The 21,157-nt window shown below is 34.2% G+C and overlaps 1 protein-coding gene across 3 annotated transcripts in view; it reads left to right on the forward strand.

The window, feature by feature from the left end:
* The window catches only part of Pcdh17 (protocadherin 17), a 93,168-nt gene that overhangs the window by 60,136 nt on the left and 11,875 nt on the right, over positions 1–21,157 (forward strand). For 2 of the 3 annotated variants that reach the window (XM_029541513.1, XM_029541514.1), the window contains exon 4: positions 14,307–14,390. The exons of the other annotated variant lie outside the window; for it this stretch is intronic. In XM_029541513.1, the coding sequence (XP_029397373.1) occupies positions 14,307–14,390 (84 nt within the window). The remainder of the gene's footprint in view (positions 1–14,306; positions 14,391–21,157) is intronic. 3 annotated transcript variants of the gene reach the window in all.

Raw genomic sequence — 21,157 nt, forward strand, 5'->3', positions numbered from 1 at the left:
ACCAGTGATATCAAGTAGATTGATAAACACTACATTAATAAGGAAAAAGGACAAAAAAAACCCACCATACATAGTCTTTTAAATTGTCACCTCTTATGGAACATTTTGAGTTGAATTCCTTGGTTTTGAGGTGGTTCCAAAAATTAGAATTCCATAGAAGTCTTAACAAGGTAAAACTAATATCAAATATAATTGTAAGAACGAAAACAGAACATAGAGAAAAGACACTAGGAAAAGACTGGGGGAGAAATGGAAAGGAAAGCAGAGAGGGAAGAAAGAAGGAATTTTTCTAAAGATAACTTCTCTTCATTAGAAAAATTTAATAATACTTTAATTTTATCTTAGAAGTTTCCAAAATTTTAATTTTGTGTGTAGTGATTAGTCAATGTCTTCCTAAAACAAACAAACAAACAAACAAACCCATTTTTAATCAGACAGTTGTGATTAATGTAAACCAATGAACTCTAGGGTGTAAAATAGTCTCATGTTTCCCAAGTGTCTGCTTCGTAGCAGGTCTATTCCATACTGGATATTTCATCACAGGCAAAACCTGCTATAATACAAATGCCCTTACCCAGCTCATCAAGATATCGGGTGCATTGGGCATTCCAGAAACACAGCCTCTGCTGAGATTTCCATTTTGTTAGAAGAGTAGATAATGGTGCAGAAAACCCAAATTCTCTAAGCCTACAGTATGCTGATTCATAGGAAGTGTCTTTACCTATTTAGACTTGGTATCTTTTTTGAAATCCAGACCTAATATCAATTGCTCTCTCTTTCAAGATGAAGTTCAAATATGTTGATATATAGGAAAGCAATAGTAAACCCTATGATTCTATTAAGTTGATGCTGACATAAGTATTTCTGCTGGTAAGAAGAAATAAAGGCTAATAATTTGGGTTTACTCCATAGCTCTTACATTGGTGTTAGACAACACACAATAGACAACAAATAGAAATAAAGTATTCTGTCTTTATGTATTCAAAAAACCTTAAAATTATATATAAATTATATTTTAGATATACCACTTAAAGGGAGATAATTGTTTAAGAAGCACAGAAAAAATGATTTTTTAAAAAAATGGTAGTTCTTTCTGATAGAAATGCTGATTTATAATGCTTGCAAACAACAATTTAAAGGAAATTACTATCCTGATTGAAATTCCTTTTAGTTAATGTTTTGAACCCTATCTAAAAGTGTATTCTGGAAACATTCATATATTTTACAGTTTTAACAGTGAATTAAACATATTTTTATCATTAACACCAGATAAAATATGTTAGTGATTCTCTCTTTTAAGCAAGACACATGATTTTACACATCTTGGATACTGACAGTAGAAATTATAAGAGTATTATACATTGAAAAAGTCACAATGAATATAAAGCACTTTTTCCTCTCTTTAAATAACAGTGCAGCTGCTGAAGTATTTGTCTTTTAGAAGTGGGAAGTCAGTCACGAATGGCAGCAGCATTTACATCCTTCCTACAGCCAACTGACTGGTACCCAGCAAACTGATAAATTCCTACTTGGCTTGTTTTAAGTAATTTTTAAATTATTTTGAATTTTGAAGGAAACTTGAGGTGGTTATTAAGAAACTACTGCTTCAAGTGTGATCATATATCCTTTTGATAATGCAGGAAACATCGTCATATGTGCTGGCACTTTTTATTTTGTTTGTTTGTTTGTTTGTTTTGTTCTGTTCTGTTTTGTTTTGTTTTGTTTTGTTTTTTGGAGACAGGGCTTCTCTGTATAGCCCTTTCTGTCCTGGTATTCATTCTGTAGATCAGGCTGGCCTCAAATTCAGAAATCCGCCTGGCTCTGCCTCCCAAGTGCTGGGATTAAAGGCATGTGCCACTACTGCCCGGCCATTCACAGTTGTTATTTTATTTTATTTTATTTTATTTTATTTTATTTTATTTATTTTATTTTATTTTATTTTATTTTATTTTATTTTATTTGTTCTGCTGGCACTTATTAGTACCTTTCTGCTCACAGAATTGCACTGAAAAAGAAGGGGAGAGTTTATGTGTTCAGTTATGTTTCAACTCTTTGTAGCTCATGATTTTAAGGAATATCTCTTATTTCCTGAGAAAGTGAATGATTTTTGTACAATTAGCAATGTAAGAGAGCTTGAATTAGAAAATATTCACATAATCACCTCATAATAGAAACTTAAAATCGATTTTTTTCTTGCTGGCATACGAGAATGGTTTAACATGTTACTTTAAGAGTCATGGTAATATGTTTTACATCTGATTTCAAGACTCACATATAAGACTGTATTGATTTTACCAAAAAAGCAAAATATACTCAATATTAAGAAGATTACATATACAGCATGAATAATTTTCTGGCCACACTGTTTACTAAATTAGCTTGTATTGTGAAGTTTCTAATAAAAGTTAACTGTAACACCCTTGGTACCAGGTAATGCTTCCTTTTGCACAATGCCTCAATTTAAATTGTTTACATAGAATACGCAAGTAAATATATAATCACGTTTATGTGAAAGGCAGTTATTCTTGAAAAAAAAGCAGGGATGCAAATATTGAAATGCATTATAATCCTTTAACATCTTGCATCTCTGAGGGAAAAATGACTATGTTAAGGGCTACAAAGAAAGTTGGAATGAGGTAAAAAACGATTTCACAGAGCTCCTATTCTGGTGGCAGTATGTTACATAAATTTAAATGGCATCTATTGTCAGAATTCTAATTCCTGTTGTCATTGTTTTTTCAGATATATTAAGACATATTTCAGCATCGTAGCTATTCTTTAGTAACCTCTGTAGGACACCATATTACACAGTAGTGTAGTATGAAATTTAAGTAAAATAGTAAGAAATTTAAATGTTATATTTTACATAGCTATTTTATTAAACATTATTTTTTTCTAAATTTGTCACACTTCACATTGTCCTAAGAAATATTGGTGCATACACACACTCATGCATGGACGCACAAGCACACACGCACACACACACATACATGCACATGAAGAGGCTATTTTGAAGTAATTGTAAGTATGTAAAGTTTTTTGTTATTAACTAAAGATTTATTCCTCTTGTGCTTAACTTTAAATAACATTCCTAGAAAATATTCTGGAAGTCAAACTGTCCTCTTGACCTATGGGGAAAGAGATACAAAGGAGTCCTTTACGATGTTTTCAGCTTAAAGCAAAATCAGACATCAAACCCCAGCCATCAGAAGATTACAAAATCATGCTGATTATTTTTCATTTCCTTGGGAAACTGGTAATGTATGGACTATTGACAGCTGTTTGTTTGTGTTCTGAGCAACACAAAAGGACACATTATATTATTCATAATTTCAATGTTTTTCAATTTCATAATTTTACCCAGGTAGTAAAGAGAACTTAGCTATTATGAAGAAATCATTTAGCAATGAAAGCCACTCAGAATATACACATTTACTTTATCCCACTCTGAGGTGATTTCACTCTAGCTATAGAGTTATGAAACTCAGGGAGTGAATGATGCACACCAATAAAGCAGGTTTTTGGAGTTGAAAACTCACAAGTGCACAGTCACAAATCCACATCAGGAGAAAAGAAAATATACCTTTAACATCGCATAGAACATCAGAATAAACTACCACTGAACTACTATTATACATTTAAAGGTAAAAGAAAAAAATAGGTAATTATACTAGCCTTGACATCTCTCCCCTTCCCCCCAACTCAGATTTAGTTACATAGAGCTCCGTCCTGACAACTGTTTAGCTCCAGGCACAGATCTGAAGTATTAGAGATAATGGCAGAATTATTAGATTAGCTGTTGCCAGGATCTCTCAGTGTCCTAGATAATTACTAGCTGTGGTAAATCTGAATGACTTCAGTCTGTGTTACTGTTATGTGTGTGCATTCCCTTTAAGGCATTGATGTGTCAAAGAGACATTTGGATGTTTATGTAAACTTCTGTTATGTTCCATTGATTTGTGTTCTTAAAGTTTGTGCCCATAAAACAATCCATACCTCTGCTGTCTCTTTTTAAATTAGGGGTAGGGAAGATGGAGGAATCTAATAATTTCCTGCCTTTAAGAGCATATTCTCTCAGCTCTTTCTATAATTTCGATTATTGATCTGTCTTTTTTGGTTAATTGGTATGTGCCATAGGAATTCTTTCTGCATTTGCACATCATATTTCCCTTTTCATTTCAAGTGTTTAATTTCAGGGTCTTTGCATATTTAATGTTTTTATTCTGGACCTGATCCTTTTTCTCAGCTTTAATATGTGCTTCACTTCACTTGCTTATCTATTGATTAGCTTTTTGAGTCAGCTTTATTGCAATGTTTTATAATTTTTAATTGATCGTAAAATATGTGGCTAGCTTAATATTTATATGTCTCTTTTTACCATTTCATGGGTCTTGTTTAAATTGGTTATCTTTGTTACCCAAAAAGCCAACCAAGATTTTGTTTCTCCTTTTTTTCTATGCACCTAGACAGCAATGCTTGCCAAGGCACTTTTAATTGTTTTCATTTTAGAAGATAAAATTTCATTTTATTATCAATGAAAGAAATATTGAGATTATGTCTCAAATGAAACTCTTGATTCTTTTAAATGACATTATCGTGTTAAGGTAAGGTTGCTAATAAGATTTAGCTTTGTTAGCCTTATGACAGAGCTATCATGTATTACATTCATGTTAAAAACCTCTGTACCTGTTGTCCAGGCATGACTTTTCAAATAACTAACTTCTGAAATTTTACTGGTTTGAATAAAACCTCATGGACTCAATGTGTTCTAGGCAGATTAAACTGAGTAAAGTGGGGCATACAGAGTTGACGGTGATCAGGAGAGAGAAGAGTCCCGAGAACAAGTTTGGTTTTCTCATTAGCTGAGCTGAACTAAATATTCTAACCTGAAAAATAGAAATTCTATTATATTACATCAAAAGCTACCTCTCCTTCTTAAAACATAAACAGACATATATTCCATTTGAGATTAAAATAAATAATATCTTCAAGGTGAAGAGACTTAGATGGGTAAATTTGTTTTGAGAGACTATAAAAGCTACACCATAGAAATGAATATGTCTGCTCCATTTTTAGTTGTTAACATAAACTAAATGAACGTAGAAAAATATAAAATAAATGTATAGTAATGAATATCATTCTCTGTGTGGGAAATTCACTGTGTTCATGGAAAGGTGAAGTAGATAAACTAAAAAAGCTCAGTGCAAACAATTCTGAGGATCGGAGCTGGTGCACAAAACTCAATTAAAAGACAATATATGTCCTTTTTGTTTTACCATTTCATCGAGTTTTAATAAATAACGTGCAGATGATGGATATTCACTTAAGCTAAAATATACCTCCTTCATAAGTCTCTTTCAAAGCTGAGGTCTAGTAAAATACTTTTTTAAATCCTAGGTATTCTACTAAAAAAGTGGTTAGAAAAATAGGAGCTAGCATCAAATTTGTCACTTCATCAAATTTCACTGTCATTATCTTATATTCTTTTTTAGTTCCCCTTATTTTCTGATCCATGTATTATAGAGGAAGAGTGTAACAAACATCTCATAGTAAAAAGTGACACACAGACTAAACTTCAACTTCTAAAGTTTTGAAGATCCTTGTCAAATACTCTTCCCTTTCTTGTAATTCTCTCATTAGCTTTCCAGTCAAATATCTACAATTAGGAGAAATTGCATCATTCTTTTAATAATTTTATGAAATATTAAATACAAACAATGTATATCAGTAAATAGTCTGCTCTCAGGAAATTATGAGGCCTGGAGAGATGACTAAAGAGAATTTGCTGCTCTTTCAGTTCATATCCTAGCACCTATGTGGTGTTTCAACATCCACCTTTAATCTCAGTTCTTGGGGAAACTGTTCTCCTCTCTTGGATTCCAAATACACCAGGCAAGTACATGGTGCACTGACATATATTTAATCACTCATACATATACATCAATGTTTATAGAAAAGAAAATAGGAAATCATGATGACATATGATCAATGACATTCCATTTCCAAGTCCACTCTTTACAAATATAACTTAGAGGTCATGAGAGTTACATAAATATTCCCATTCTCTTAGTTCTAAATTAACCACCACCCAAATACTATGGGTATTGTGCATTTTGTGCTTACATTAAGTGGACAGAATACTATCAATCATATTAGAAAATGATATCACAAATGACTGCATTCAACTAGAGTTTCTATTGTATTTGCATTGATAAAGCCAACCTTGAAATAGCATGGTAACTTAATAGATTTCACTAATCTCCAACATGAGGGCCTTGCACAGACGAGCTCCCTTTGTCTTCAAAACAAGCAAATGAGAATGAATTTATCCATTTTACAGATACAAAAATGAAACAATATAGAGTTTTCAGGATTCCATCAAGGACACATGTAGTAAAAATTTAAACCTAGTTAAATTCCACCTGCTTTTCTCTAGTGCTACTGCTCAATTTTATGTATTTAGAATTGTAAAAAGCTAAGACCCAGGACTGAAGATTTGAGCTGAAACAGACCATGATTAATTCCCCAAGAATCTGTTTTGCATAGCCCATTGCATCTGCGTGTGAGAGTACAAGCATCTTTGTACATGAAATAGAAAGACTTATAAGGTCCAAATGTGATTGACTCAGATGCATCAAATATACATGACACTCATGGACCTGGTATATAAATGATCCATGTGGACCAAATATAAATGACTCACATGCACTGAATTTAAATAACTCATACAAACCAAATGTATAGACTCATGTACACCAGATGTAAGCACGGCATCTGCATTAAATAATAATGAAGCACAAGAATCCATAAAGAATGCTCATCTATTCTATGTGCCCTTTCCATATCCCAAACCACTTTTACTGGCAAGCGGTTTGCAATGTGGGAGGAAGGCAAATCTGTTGGAAATGGCACGTCTAAGGGCACAACAGCCTCCCTCATAATGCTGGCCTTTTGGCACTTTCCCTACAGAAGTGTGTGTGAGAAAATATGCATAAAGATGTGTGTTCTGCCTTGTCTCCATTTTTCTATCTCCAATTTAGTTTTTCACAGTTTCAAAAACAGAAGAGTCAACCCACTTTTGAGATGGTCACCCTTTTAAAGGACATCTATTTGTTGGCCAAAGAGTTAATTTGAAAGTTCAAGGAAGGTGGATTCTCTCAGTGACAGGGCTACCAACTTTTAAAATAATGATGTGCTTTAATCAGTGTGTGTTTAGTTCCAGCTATGTGCTGCTTGACTGAAAATAAAGTCATTAATCATTTTATTTGTTTACATTTCAAATGTTATTCCCCCTTCCCGTTCTCCCCTCCACGAAGTACTCCCCCATGCTCATCCCCTTTACCTCAAAGAGGGTACTCTCCTACCCACCCACCTACCCACTCCCCCCTCACTCCTCTAGCCTCCCCCTTCTCTAGGGGCATCAAGCCTCCACAGGACTAAGCATCTCTCTGTCTCTCTTCCCACTGATACCAGATGAGGCCGTCTTCTGCTACATATATAGCTGGAGTCATGGACTGGCCCATGGATACTCTTTGACTGGTGATTTAGTCCCTGGCAGCTCTGAGGGGGTCTAATTAATTGATACTGTTGTTTTTCCTGTGGGGTTGCAATTCTCTTCAGCTCCTTAAGCCCTTCCCCTAACTCTTCTGTTAGGGTCCAGGGCCTGGGTCCAATGATTTGCTGTGAGTATCTGCATCTGTTTTAGTCAGGTCCTGGCAGAGCCTATGAGAGGACAGTCATACCAGTCTTTTGTCTACAAGCACATCTTGGCATCAGTAATATTGTCGTGGGAGTTTTTGCTGATGAAATGGATTGCACGGGAAGGCATGAAAAATTTTTAGGTAGGTGGGTAGCCCTATCCCTCCACTGGGGACCATGTCTATTTACTGGAGCTAGTCTCTTCAGGTTCTATCTCCCTGCTGTTGGGTATTTTGGAAAAATGCCATCCCCACTGGGTCTTGAGAACCTCTCACATCCCTGGCACCTGAGACTTTCTAGAGGTTCCCCCAAGTTCTTCATTCCCCCACTGCTACTTATTTATATTTATTATCCTGGCCCTGTGGGCTTCTCTCCTGTCTCTTCCCATACCTGAACCTGCCGTGCCATTTTTCCTCTCCCTCCCAGTATCCTCCTCCCTCTTCCTCTCATGATTATTTTGTTTCCACTTCTAAGTGGGTTTGAAGCATCCACACTATGGTCTTCCTTCTTGTTAAGCTTTATATGGTCCTTGAGTTGTAAATACAGTCTTAATGGAGGAAAATGAACCTAGGGTATAAATGAAGACTGTTATGTGGAGGAGAGAAATGGATATTAGAGTTGAAGAAAGGTGTTTCACACACTATCAAAGAATCCTGTGTGTATCTGGGAAGTGAGGATACAGTAGTGCTGTACCTGATCTATTGTATTTTATCTCTCTGTTCCTAGGGCTCACTTAATTATCTTGAGTTAGTTAGAATACTGTATTTAGTACTCTAACCACAGTCTGAACTTAGCATGCTTTGTAAACTAATATAAAGGGCTATTTAAAATTCAATTTCACATAGTAAAATCACTTTTATTATGTAGTAAAATATATTCAAATTACAAAAGAGAAATAGGGAACAATATTCAGAAAACAATTTCTGTAGTTGTGGAATGCCTATGAAATCTCTATGTTTGACTTTGTAACTGAGCAGTTTGCTTTCTGTCTTATTTCGAATGCAGACATGTTTATCTTTCACTTTTAGTTCTTGTTATTGTTCTACAGTTAGAGAAACTCACATAGAAAACTTCAGATAAGATTAGTTTCTGACCTTGGTAGATATATTTATACCCACAGATGCCTGATCTCTGACCTCAAGACTGACTGAATGAAAATTTAGTAGCATAGGTTTGTAGTCTCTGAAATTTAATCACAACCCAATCTGAACTTATCAACATGACATTTTGTTTTGACATAAAAGTGAAAATGTTTCAGTGATTTCATCCTACATTGTAGACATTGTCAAGGACAATAACGAATGTATGGCTTCATAAGTCTTCCTAGACATGCTTTCATTATTATTATTATTATTAATCATTTTATTCATTCATATTTCAAATGATATACCCCTTCCTAGTTACCCCTCCACAAACTCCCCATTCGATCCCCTCTTACCCCCTTCCCTTTGCCTTTATGTGGGTACTCCTCTACCCACTCAACCACACCCTCCTCACTGTTCTAGCATTTCCCCACTAATGCATCAAGCCTCCACAGGACCAAGAGCCTCCCCTCCTATTGACACCAGATAAGGCCATCCTCTATATATGTATCTAGAGCCACGACTTCCTCCATGTGTACTCTCTGGCTGGTAGTTTTGTCCCTGGGAGCTCTGGGTGGTCCAGTTAGATGATATTGTTCTTCCTATGGGGTTACAAACCACTTCTGCTCCCTTGGCCCCTCCCCTGGCTCTTCCTTAATGGTCCCTGGACTTAGTCTGATGGTTGGCAGTGAGTATCTGCACCTGTATTAGTCAGGTGCTGGTAGAACCTCTCAGATGACAGCCATCTCAGGCTCCTGTCATCAAGCAATTCTTGGCATCAGCAATAGTGTGGAGGTTTGGTGTCTGCAGATGGAATGAATTCCTAAGTGGAGCAGTCTCTGGATAGCCTTTCCTTCAGTCTCTGTACCATTTATTTTTTTGTCCCTGACTTTCTTTGGACAGGAACATTTCTAGGTTAACAATTTTGAGATGGGTGGGTGGTCCCATCCCTCAACAGGTGGCCATGCTATTCTACTGAAGGTGGTCTCTACAAGTTGTATCTCCCCTTTGCTGGGTATTTCTGCTAAAGTCATTGCTATTGGGTCCTGGGAGCCTCTTGCTTTCCTGGAGTCTGGGGCTAGCATAGACATGCTTTCTAGAAAGGATTTCAGATTATAAAATCTGGTCACTAAAGCAGCCTTTTGGCAAGAGCAATTCTGTAGAAAACCAAAAACTTAGCAATGCAATTAAAAAAAAAAAAAAAACTAACTTGACATTATATTTCTAGGCCATCGAAATTGTTAATAGCTAAAAACAAGGAATAACTTTAATAGTGATTTTCTTTTGTAAAATCTGGCCCCAATGACTCAACCCCCTATTCACAGGCACCTGTAAAAAAAGATCGGGACAGAGGCCTCAGAAAACATTGTTTGAAGTGAATTTGCAGAGTTATCTTACTATTCTAAAATAAAGTGGGCTTTGAGTTATCACATAAGGGAGCTTAATATGTTGTAGAAACATTTTACTGTAAACAGTATCATTAATCTGAAAGACAAATTTTATTGTATCCATGTATTAAATACTATCTTGGGGCTGCTATAGATTGATCAGAAGTTAAGAGAGCTTACAGCCATTCCAGAGAGCCAGGGTTCGGTTCCCAGCACCTAAATGGTGCCTCAGAATTGTGCGTAACTACCAAGTGAGAATTCCTGTTATACTCATTTGGACTCTGTGTGCTCCTGTTTGCTCATGATGCACATGTACTTACACAAGCACATCCATAGCACTTAAAATAATTAATGAATATATATATATATATATATATATATATATATATATATATATATATATATTTAAAACACCACTGGGTTCAATCACTTTGAGGAGAATTATGTAACTTAGTATAGATTCCAGTTCACAATAGACTGGAAAGAGTTAACTCAGTTTTTAAAAATTATATGTATTCCTTAACAAACTCATACATGTGTGCAGTATATTCTGCTTATAGTACCAATACTTTTTCCTTTTCCAGCCCCCCACACTCAGCAACACCATCTTTACAAATCCCTGTCCAGCTTTTGTAACGTTGTTTTATTTAAAAAAACATTTCATCATCTTTCTTTCCACAGAATCTATCCAAGTGCAGTATACTTGAGAAAAATCTATGGTGATATATTTGAATATAAACTTGAAAAGAAATGGTATAGATTATAAATTAGCTTATGAAAGATCCAGGGTTATTGTATCATTTCAAGGAAACAGCATTTTCCAGACTAAACAAGGCAGCTGACTCACTGAGACTCTGAGAGAATACCCAAGACTTGCTCAAGCTCAAGCCAGACAAAACCGTAGCATGGAGAACGAGAAGTGGACACAAAGAACCATTCCTAGCCAAGAAGCTATTTGTGATTTATACATGCGTGGAGAGGGAAAACAAGCTTTTTACATACAGCGACAACGAATGGATAAACATTCCAGGCCAAGTGCCATCCTCAGGAATAGTTAGCCAATAGAATCTACATTCTTTGTGACTTTCCTCCATTCTGTTTCCCTTTATCTTTTTTAAGAGAGAAGATTATGAAGTTGAGTGGGTTGAGGGGCAGAACCTGGATGAGTTGGGGACTAGAAAGAATATGCCCAAAATATACTGTATAAATCCTTACAGGCTTTTTTTTTGGGGGGGGTCTCTGTTATTATAATTGTTAATAAAAATACACATACACAGGTGTGCAGATACCTTTACTTACAATGTTTCTTTAATAACAATGGACAAAGAAGCAGCTTAAGTAAAGTTGCCCCTTCTTATGGAACTAGCAATGTACTGTACTGTCCAGAATTTCAAACACAATAGCACATGAAAAGAAAATCTTCAGCAATCTTAGGAAACAGCAAAGGCAGCTAGTAATTTGGAAACTTTTTGACAAAGTATCATATAGAACCTCTGGGACTTTCTGTGGGGTTGCACCTGCTGAATCCATTCTAAAGTTGAAAATAGCTTACCTAGGCGAACATTAATTTAATTCACCTGACCTACTGTTCATCCATGCTAAGCAGCATTCTCTTGCTTGTTACCATGGATTTACCCTATAATAGAATAGCTGATGGAATCTGTTAGTTCTCAAGAGAACATGAGAACCAGTATCATTTTCCCAAAGAAGTTGAAAATGTAAAAAATTAATTTTTTACTTGATTCATGTTATTTTTTGTCATCATAAGTTCAAACTATCCAAAATTGAGTTATCATAACTTTGAGACTATGTCTAATTCAAGGTGCTTTCTGTGATTTTTTTTTAAAGATTAATTTCCATTATGGTCTGGCAGGTCTTGTAGTCATTGTCAATGATTTTCAGTAGCATACAGTTATAACTCTTTGGCCAAAGGATTTAGGAATCATTGCATAGGAAAAAAAAAAAAAAACCTTAATTTTAACTTGACATGTTTTAACTTTGTAGTGCATGTTTTTTTATTTGTGACTAATTGTTCCATTTTCCTTTATATAGATATTTTTCTTTTTATTTCTTTCATGACTTGACATTTCTTTCTCAATAGACAGTATTAGTTGGCAAGAGCTGCTGTAGCAACATGCTGATATTATGTGCCTTAAAGCAACAGTTTGTAAGATCTCACATAGACAGAAACTATACCTATAGAATTAAGGAGGTAGCTATGCCATGCTGTTTCAGACACACTTCTTTGTTTCTTCCTAGATTCAAGCAGTTATCAGCAATCTCAGATCCACTTCTAATGTCTGTCACCCCGGCTCCTTTGAGATCTCCCTGTCTGTCTTTATGTCTGCTTTGTCTTCTTACAATAATATTTGCATTAGAGCAAAATGTAAACCAGTGTGACTTTATCCTAGGGAATATCATCCTAAAAGACCTTATTTCTAAATAAGTTCCTCTGTTCCAATACTGGATGGAAATAAATTCGGAGGACTTGGTTTCAATTCAGCCTACAGCAATAAACTCACTGAATTTTGCTAACTAAAGCCTGTCTATACTGTGTATAGCTCTATATATGTTATGGTAAAACTATATAGTAGTTTGGCTGTGTCTAAAATGCATTAGCTATTGAGTGGTGGTTCATCAGTTAGAAACAGGTTCATTTGTTGGTAGGTAGGATGAAAATACAAGGAACCTGAATAATATACAGAAATAATACTATGTCTAATAACAATTAAAATTAATCAATATCATGGGCTATACACATTTCCATCTATGTCTTCTGTAGGAATGAATTTTAATGTCCTTTTAGAATTTTCAAGTGACCGCTGTAATAAGAACACTTTGAGATCTACTGTATTCTGTAGAGTCTGTGTATTGTCATGAATATTACATTTACACATGTAATTGAGACAGACCTTTTAAGGAGTTCCATCTGTTATTGGAGTTGTGCTTTAAGATTAGAGGGGAAAGCACACACACACATTCAATAGGAAACTGGTGGTGGTTGTAGGAGAGAAGGAAATACATATAGGACAACAGTGAGAAAATGTTTGCACTCTTAGTAATTACTCAGCCTGCTTTACCATAGAGTCTGCATATTTTCATTCCAAGGGAGGGCCACAACAGATGTGGAGTTAGTCACAGAGCTAAGAAAATGAGATTGCTTTAAAAATGAAGTTACCTATGCTCACCAGCAGGCATTTGCCTTTTCATTTTTATTTCTGGCAGGACATTTAGGCAGCAGTTGATTCCAGATATTTATTGCACATTTCAGTAATACAAATGCAAAACAAAATGTTCTTTCCTTTTTTTCTTTATTCTAGGAAGTAGATCAATTATACATGCCCATGATATCATGATATACCTAAGTCAGAGGCTCATGAAGTTACAACCAAAAATATCAAAAGGAAAAATACGTTGTATTTCAAAATTTGCATTGTTAACTGTTTTCACACTTAACTAAAAGTTACATTTAAAATTTAGACATGTTATTTATGTAATATTATATAGTGTTAGAACATATATCTTTGCTGAGATACTCATTGCAATACTCATTGCAATATAAAACGTATAGTTGGAGCTATACATGAAAATATATTTGAGAATACAAATTGATATATTGATTTATAACCATTACTAAAGTAAATACATTCTTAATATTGATCGGCCCCTTAAGAGATAAATTATATATAATATATTGTTTGAACTTCAGATAACCTGTAATGTGTAACTAATGTTTAAAATGCAGTGAACATTTTGAATAAGCCTTTATCTCTGGGTCTACTGTAGAATAGTTTTGAACTGAAATTTCAGTTATTCGCTGTTTTACATTTTCTGTTTATTTGAATAAATGGAAATATCATCATTCTGATGAAAGTTTCCATTGACTGGAGTTACTGGCAGTAACATATTTTTTCTATCTCACTGAAATGAAAATCTCACTTAAAGTAATTTTTCATGGGAAGCCTACATCTTATGTAACTGAGGAATTGTCAATGCCTATAGCTTTTAGGGAATTGATTATTCTCTGGAATATAATTAAAAAAAACCAAATTGATAAGGAAGGATTCATGATTCAGTTGGCCCTTTTTGTCTCCCTTGGTCTTTCTATTTGTTAACTAAAAATATTTTATTTTTCAAGCATTCCCGACTTTGCTTTCCTTTGCTATCCTCACCCTACACACCATCACTACTAGACTTCAGTCTGTTGATCCGCTTCCTCCAGGTGAGCAATTTCTTCATCTGCTAGCTTTCTTCTCTGTGATCCGACTTTTACTTGTAAGATGGCATTCATATGACTGTGCATTTGCCATGCAGAAATGTGGACCTCATTTCTTTAAAGGGAAAATAGTAGTGATTTGCTGCTAATTCTTTAGGAGGAGCTGCGTGTGTGGTGTTGAGGCGAGAAAATAAATGCCTGAAGTCGGGATTGTTTATTATATTTAAATGAGTTTTAATAGGCCATTTGGCAATTATGTAAAGTCTACCTGTTATACTAGTTTCATATTCTAGACAGGATAAGTTTTGCCAAGGGACAATTTGATTCACCAGAATGGTCTATACAGAAAAGAGACTTTTTTGTGTGTGTGACTTGTTGTTGTTGAGCAAAGTACTTCACTGTTTTTCTTCTGTTTTTTTTTGGACAACCAGTTGCATGTCATCTTAGATAAGGTTTCTTTATGGGAGCTTATCAGAGGCTTCTAGTGAACTACTTTAAAAAATAAAAACTTTACACTTCACTCCAATATGAATTCCTAGAGTCAGGGCAGCATCTAATTCATATGAATTTTAATATCTGCCAGAACACAGCATCACTATCCTCTGAAGTGGATGCAATTTGTCAATATAGTCTAATCTCAATGCATGCTCTGGATGTGATGTAGATAATCTGAGCACAGTGAGGTTTGATATAGCTGGTCCAGCTGAGTGGAAATGAGGAGAAGCCTAAGCTATTCATTACATGTATAGTCTGGATTTGTATACTCTCAGTTACTGAATCATTTGAATGTGTTTCAGAGATTTGATTGCCCTCTGAGGAGTGTAATCTCTGCATACAGAAAGCATCATCATTGGAGAAAATGATTATATCAGGTTGTTGCTATGTTGAAAAAATATAAAAGCATATTCTGGCAATCTACAAATCACTGTTATATTTATTTGTGTTGCTTAACTTATGCCAGAAATGGACTAAAAGTTGCCTTACTTCCTGTGTGGAAATGAATGGATATTGGAGATAAAATGTAATGGGGAAAATAGCCTTAAATGGATAACATCAGAGTGAGAAAAATTATTCTTGTCTCTCATTTGGAGATTTTAAGTTAACGTTTAAAACTTCAGGTTTGTGTGCATACCCATGTAAGCATGCAGAATCTGTATAAAATTTCAATTTTTCTCTTAACTAATTGGGATTAATTTTAGGCAGCTGAGAAGGAGAGTTTTATTTTTCAATGTATTACAAGTTAATTTTAAGGGTAATATAAATGCCAAAATATATTTTTAGCTTTCAGAATGCAAATTTCCATAGTTTGTTCCCTATTTTCTTATGCACATTTCTGATATTTACTTTCTGCTCAAGTGCATATTATATGATTGACATGTCCAGAGATACACCTGCACTTTGCATGGCCACTGATTACTATAAATTTCTAAGTTCTCTGTGAGCTGTGCCTGAGCATCAAGAACCCCAAAACTGTGGTTAGGCAGAGCCAAATTTATCTTTATATAAACTGGATAGCTCTGGACTTTTGCCTTTAGGCACGACCCTTCCATTCATTTCCAGCCAGAATAGGAATTTTATCATGTTTACAGAGAGTGCATACATAAGTATATGTTTGCCTTAATCTTAGTAGTATTTATTTAGTGGTAATTATGTAGCAAATTTAAAGTTATTGTATCATTTTCAATACTTGTATTTGTTGCTGTAATTGTCAAGTTAATCAACATAGTGAAGCCTGCAAATATTATCCACAAACAGACGTTAGGTAACAAAAGTTCAGTTTAGAGTACAATTGTGGAGGTTTACTGAATATAATCTTTTCCTAACATCTATATGTTTGTAACTACCATTACAAATATATCATATATGTTATAATAATTGATTTAACATTATAAAATAATTAAAATATAAGCACTTTGCTAAAAATATCTATTATCATATAAATAAAACACATGTGTAGTAGATACAGCTGGCCATCTGTATTAAAAGGTTTTAGAGAAATAATCAACCAATGTCAGGTAAAATAATTTCTTAAAAATGGAACTGAGTTGAATATGCACATTTTTTCCTTATTATTTTTATTTATTTATTTATTTATACTTTTTTTATTAGATATTTTCTTTATTTACATTTCAAAAACTATCCCAAAAGTTCCCTATACCCTCCTCCCTCCCTGCTCCCCTACCCACCCACTCCCACTTCTTGGCCCTGGCATTCCCCTGTACTGGGGCATATAAAGTTTGCAAGACCAAGGGGCCTCTGTTCCCAATGATGGCCGAATAGGCCATCTTCTGCTACATATGCAGCTAGAGACATGAGCTTTGGGGGTACTGGTTAGTTCATATTGTTTTTCCACCTATTGGGTTGCAGACCCCTTCAGCTCTTTGGATATTTTATCTAGCTCTTCCATTGGGGGCCCTGTGTTCCATCCAATTTCTGACTGTGAGCATCCACTTCTGTGTTTGCCAGGTACTGGCATATCTTCACTAGAGACTGCTATATCATGGTCATCCCTTCAGCAAAATCTTGCTGGCATGTGCAGTAGTGTCTGGTTTTTGGTGTCACTATTTACATAGCATATACAGAGTCTTAGATATTTGAATTAATCAGGAGATAATTAAGGTGTGCAGATTATATATAAGTTTTATCTGAAATGACCACATTTTATACAAGAAATTGAGAAATCAGTAGTTTAGATTTATATAGAACATAACAGACCCATCCATGTATACCAAACAAGACATCTAACACTTTTCTGTTATATAGCTAATAAGGATATACATTACGCATGTAAAAAAATTAAAGGCAAAATAATATATAACTTATTTTAGAATGTATATGAACATATATTTATTTTTAATTATAAAATATGCTTACCCAGTAAACCAAAGAAAATGGGCAGAAAGTTTCCACCTACCAAGTACTGTTAGCCTAATATTTTTCAGTTTTTAGTAATATTACAAATACCTATATTTGTGTCTTTTGTGCTCATACATAGTTTTATAAATACAATAAATCAACACTAAGCATTTTAATAGAAAACTAGCAAATATAATATTTAAAATTGTATTCAATTTTGGGTGGTCCTAGGGATTTCATTTGGGACAATTATAGGCTAAGAAATATACACACCTGCACTTTATAATGTAAGGTATGAATAGGTTTTAAATGAGAGTAGATTGCTATTCATATTTACAATTTTAGTCTCTTTTGAGCAGAAACTTAGTGTGGTTCCATCTTTGTATTCAGTATTTTTCTGTAATTCGATTTTTGTATTATTATTTCTAAACTAATGTTAGGCCTTAGTTAAGAGATTGCTGCAGTCCTTAGGACAATGCAAGGAGATTTGCTTGAGGATGAAGGTGGTATATTTGCTACTTCCTAGTCAACCATGTAATATATGAAGTAGTATTTGTGTCTGCTAGAGAATAGAGGCAGGGAGAGAGTGAAGGAGGGAAGAAGAGAGACAGAAACAGAGACAGAGACGGGAACTGAGATAGACAATGACACACACAGAATATATATATATATATATATATATATATATATATATATATATATATAGAGAGAGAGAGAGAGAGAGAGAGAGAGAGAGAGAGAAATTAATAATTTTAACATGTAGGAATTTCTTTTCTTGTGCCTCTGGCTTTACATAAGACTGATTATGGAGCACTTTTAACCCTAAGTGAGTAAGTAGTTCAACTGGTCTTTCAGTGAGTACCAGGACCAAGGAAATTTAAACAAACAAACAAACAACAGCTACTTGATATCAGTTTGGACAGCAAGACAGATCAGTTTTAGGATTGAGCATACAGATTTAGTACAGTAAAACTTCAATCCCAATGTGCTTCAATTAACAAAGAACATCCTAATGAATTCTGCCTGTGAGGTCAATAAGATTTTTTTTTTAAATTAGATTTGAATTACAAGTCTGAAACTTAAGTATGTTCTCGTATCATTTTGAATTTGTTTTCCTGGTACTATTGCTCAGGGGAAATATGTTTCCTTTTAATCTTCTCTTCTTTGTTCTGGTTGTGGTTGATTACCAATTAAGTCAGAGGAATTGCTCTCTAAGATAAGGAAGTGTTTAAGATCCCATTGCAGAAAACTTCTGATATGTGGGCTGCGATATGTTTGTGATTGTCTTGAGCAGAGATTTTGGCCCTTGGTTGGTTACACAGCAGCTTAGCCCACCAGGTCGCATCGCCTTGCTTTCTGAGTTTCCTGACCTTTGTTTTTTGAACTCTTCATCTCTCCTCAGTATGTTTTAATGATTACAGAATATTAAAGCTGTTACTAGAAAAAATGTCTTGTCCTTGCCAGTAAAATCCATTACAAAAAAACATTTCAGTACATTTACTCAAGAACATGGAAATTGAATCTATTGATTTTGCTTAAATTTTCATTCTTGGGACGACCCAACATTGCATGATAAAAACATCTCCTTCCAATAAACCAGGAGCATATTTACAGGTACTAACAACAGATGATTTCAGGAAAGTACGCCAACAGCACAGGGAAGTTTTATGTATCCCTCCTTTCTCTTAGTTCTTTCAGTTTTAGTCTGTGATTCCACTAGCAGTGATAATGGTGGTGTTGTCTGGCCCATCATATATATATACATATATATATATATATATATATATATATATATATATATATATATATATATATATATATATATATATATAACTTGTTTAAATAAAATGAAGTTGAAGTTGTTGCCATTCACACTTCTCATATGTCACTCTGAGGCAACCTATATATCAAACCTACATACTGTCTGGTTTGATGCTGTCATGTAAAGTTTTCCCTTAAGACAATGCATATTTAACAAAAAAAAATGATTTTTTTATGATTTACATATGTTGCTTTAGTGAATACGCACATAGAAACACACTCATGGTGCACACTTCATTCTGCTTTTACCTTTGGTAGAGAAGAATTATCATTATAGGAACTGATTCTCCAAAAATATTATTTCCTGCTATATATATATATATATATATATATATATATATATATATTACACTTATGCATATATGAAATACTGAAAATGAGCAGAGCATTTTTCTGCTCATTTGGAATTATACCTAAATTAGCCTCTGAAACATTATCTGTCTCTGTCTCTTTTAGGACATCATTAAAAAAATATAAACTAAGCAATTAAAACCTTCCTTAAAACTTCATCCTCTATGACAGCCATATTTCATTGAAAGGTGTTGATTGATTCCTAAATAATAAGCAGAAGATTAGCTATCTCTGCCTTAACTCTTTTTCTTCGAGTGCTAAAAATGACATTGATTCTGTTTACTTGTTTCTAGCAATTGAAGACAAAGAAGTGCTAGAAATGAGCTGAACAACAGGATTTAAATTGGTAAATAGATGTACTTCCCTAAAGAAATCAGATAGCAGGCATGAGAGAGACACTAATAAGACTATCTTGCTTGCTTCTTACAGAGTTTGGCTTAATAGGCATGTTTTTATTGACCTTCCTTACAGGATTACCACTTTGCTAGGAAGATGACTTGAATCTTAAGTGTATTCATCCGTGTCATCTAAAATAGTGCCATTATCAGAGATAGGGTTAGCTTACAGAGGCAATAAAGGCATAAGGAAAGCATCCTCTGGAAAGATAAAGAATAGTAGCAAATTTACATAGTCTCTGGTCTGGAGTTCACACAATTATTTAAGTTGCTAGAATTTAAATTTGTCCTTGTAAACTAAACAGCTTTTGTGAACTATTGCATACCAGAACATAAGTTTTACACTGCATATAAATTAGGTTCTTCTGAAAGCTTCTTAACCCTTTGAAGACCCCACAATTATGAAGACATTAATTTATATGTAGATGGAAGCATTCAGATAAAGTGTGAAATACAAAGGCAGCTAAGTTCAAACAAAAAAGAAGCTGGCCCAATTTACACAGCACTGCCACAAGAGATAGAAGAATAGAAAGGCAATCAGAAATTCCTATGAGAGAAAAAAGAAACCTATACATGCTGAAGTGTGGGTCAGATACTCATTCCTGGATACTCACTAATTTGACAATAAAACGATAACAAGCTGATTATTTAAATATGGTTTTGATTTCATTAGCATTGTCCATGATTATAATTTTTTTAAAGAGAAAGAATTAAGCCCTATAAAGTTGAGTGAAATAATATTGCCAGACAAGATTTCCTTATTTTATCATTTAAGATGATATCTTTACAAGCCAGGATTTTATATATATATATATATATATATATATATATATATATATATATATATAATATGGTGTTTAACAAGTGGATCTCATGTTGCTCTAAGCATTGTATATATCATAGAAATAGAAATAGAGTTCCTATTTAAAACTTGTAGGTTCTGTTTCAGTGTAAAAACTGACTTTGGAATATCTAAAATTTAACATTCCTTCCTATTACATGGTCTTGTTCTCATTTGTGTGGTATCTTCTTCTTCAAAGACTATAACCATTTCTGAAGGTAAACAGAATAACCATAATAAGTACTTGGGGAAGATTAGGGAGGGAACATGAAAATTATTGGGAAAATCATGGTATTATCACCATCTGAAACAAAAATGCCTATTCTGGAAAGAATAGGGTCTTTCTTTAATTATTCCTGTTGACTTAAATCATCTGCATGTTGGATAAAATCCTGAGATTCTTATTCTATTTTATTTAAGTTTTTTCTTTCTCTTGTTGACTTTTGGTTGTTTACAACAATGTCTTACTCCTTCACATATGTGGTCACATATATAAAGGATGGTTTAAG

This window comes from Mus pahari, chromosome 8, assembly GCF_900095145.1.
Source record: "Mus pahari chromosome 8, PAHARI_EIJ_v1.1, whole genome shotgun sequence".
Classification (NCBI taxonomy): Eukaryota; Metazoa; Chordata; class Mammalia; order Rodentia; family Muridae; genus Mus; species Mus pahari.